This window comes from Nanorana parkeri, unplaced genomic scaffold, assembly GCF_000935625.1.
Source record: "Nanorana parkeri isolate BGI_ZX_2015 unplaced genomic scaffold, ASM93562v1 scaffold2963, whole genome shotgun sequence".
In the NCBI taxonomy this organism is placed as follows: domain Eukaryota; kingdom Metazoa; phylum Chordata; class Amphibia; order Anura; family Dicroglossidae; genus Nanorana; species Nanorana parkeri.
The window spans coordinates 33,749-35,260 of record NW_017309231.1 but is presented as its reverse complement, the minus strand read 5'-3'; the positions used below and the strand labels follow the sequence as shown (position 1 = coordinate 35,260).

The 1,512-nt window shown below is 52.4% G+C and overlaps 1 protein-coding gene across 1 annotated transcript in view; it reads right to left on the bottom strand.

Annotated features, from left to right (window-relative positions):
• ACRC (acidic repeat containing) overlaps positions 1–598 on the bottom strand; it is a 16,097-nt gene extending 15,499 nt beyond the window's left edge. The window contains exons 1-2 of the mRNA XM_018574425.1: positions 536–598; positions 57–271 (exon numbers count right to left, since the gene is read on the bottom strand). Of these exons, the coding sequence (XP_018429927.1) occupies positions 57–271; positions 536–598 (278 nt within the window). The remainder of the gene's footprint in view (positions 1–56; positions 272–535) is intronic.
• Positions 599–1,512: the final 914 nt, after the last annotated feature.

Here is a 1,512-nt window from a genome sequence, read left to right as displayed (position 1 = left end):
CCCCTAGTCTCGTGTTCTATGTGACGTGTAGAATAGGTCCCGTGTCGTAGTCAGACCCGTATAGTGGAGAGAGGATGATGGGGGTATTACCCGGCTCTCTCCTCCACGCGGGGGACTTCTTCTGATTGCATCCGGATTGTTGGGAAGATTTCTCCTCCTCGGAATCGGAGAGATCCAGAGAACACGGCGGCAGCCGCGGACTGTCATCACCGTCATAGTCCGGGCTCAGCACGCCCTGCACCGGCCCGCCCCCAACAGGGTTCCGTGTACCCTACAATGAGGAGGAAGAGACCACGGATACCGTTAATCAGATCATACATGACACACGACGAGACCACAGGTACCGATAATCAGATCATACATGACACACAACGAGACCATGGGTACCGATAACCTGATCATACATGACACTGTTGCTGGGGTCCTTGCACAATGGTGAGGGGTTCCTGTGTCCTCACAGACCTGACATACATTCCGGGGTACATCATACAGATATGATATCTGACCCTTCCCACCGCCCGCTCACAGCTCTCACCGGCCTGGCTTCCCCTATCCGGGCGGAGATTCTCTCCAGGAGGCTCCGGGACTCCACCGCCATCACCGGGCACTGGACAAGCTTCAAACTTCGCGCGGACTGTGCCTTCCGGCAGAACACAGTTCGCTCTGACGTCACTTCCAGCGTCCTGTCTAGTGTTGTGACTGCAATACTATTTCCGGGGGGCGTTACGCATACGTGACGTGGTGCTACTTCCGGGGAAGAAGGCTATGATCAGTGTGAGGACAATCTTCATACAATGTTCTAGATTATTAATGTGAAATTATATCAAATGGAAGCAAAACTCCGACCTGTGATCATAACGTCCTAGTGTACACTCACCTGTCCTAGTATACACACTCACCTGTCCAGTATACACACTCACCTGTCCTAGTATACACACTCACCTGTCCAGTATACACACTCACCTGTCCTAGTATACACACTCACCTGTCCAGTATACACACTCACCTGTCCTAGTATACACACTCACCTGTCCCCTCCCCCCCTTACACCCCCCATAGTCCAGAGACAGTTTGTCATTTCTGATATAATTGGATCAATAACATTCATCAGGATAACAAAGAGATACATTTCCAGATTTATTGATTGCGTTACATTTCATCCCCCGATGAAGGAGGCGGGGCTACGACCTCCGGAACGTGCTGGTGTCTGTAAACTTGTATCCATGTCCTCTGCCTGTATCCTGGTTATCCGTGACCTCTCCCTGCCCCGACCTCTGCCTGTATCCTGGTTATCCGTGACCTCTCCCTGCCCCGACCTCTGCCTGTATCCTGGTTATCCGTGTCCTCTCCCTGCCCCGACCTCTGGCTGTATCCTGGTTATCCGTGTCCTCTGCCTGCCGTGACCCATCCCAGATGTACCCGCACAGGAAGTGTCCCGATCATATTACATGATTGTATTTTACTGATAAACATGGCGGAGGACCCGGCGTCCTCGGTCCTCGTATATACACC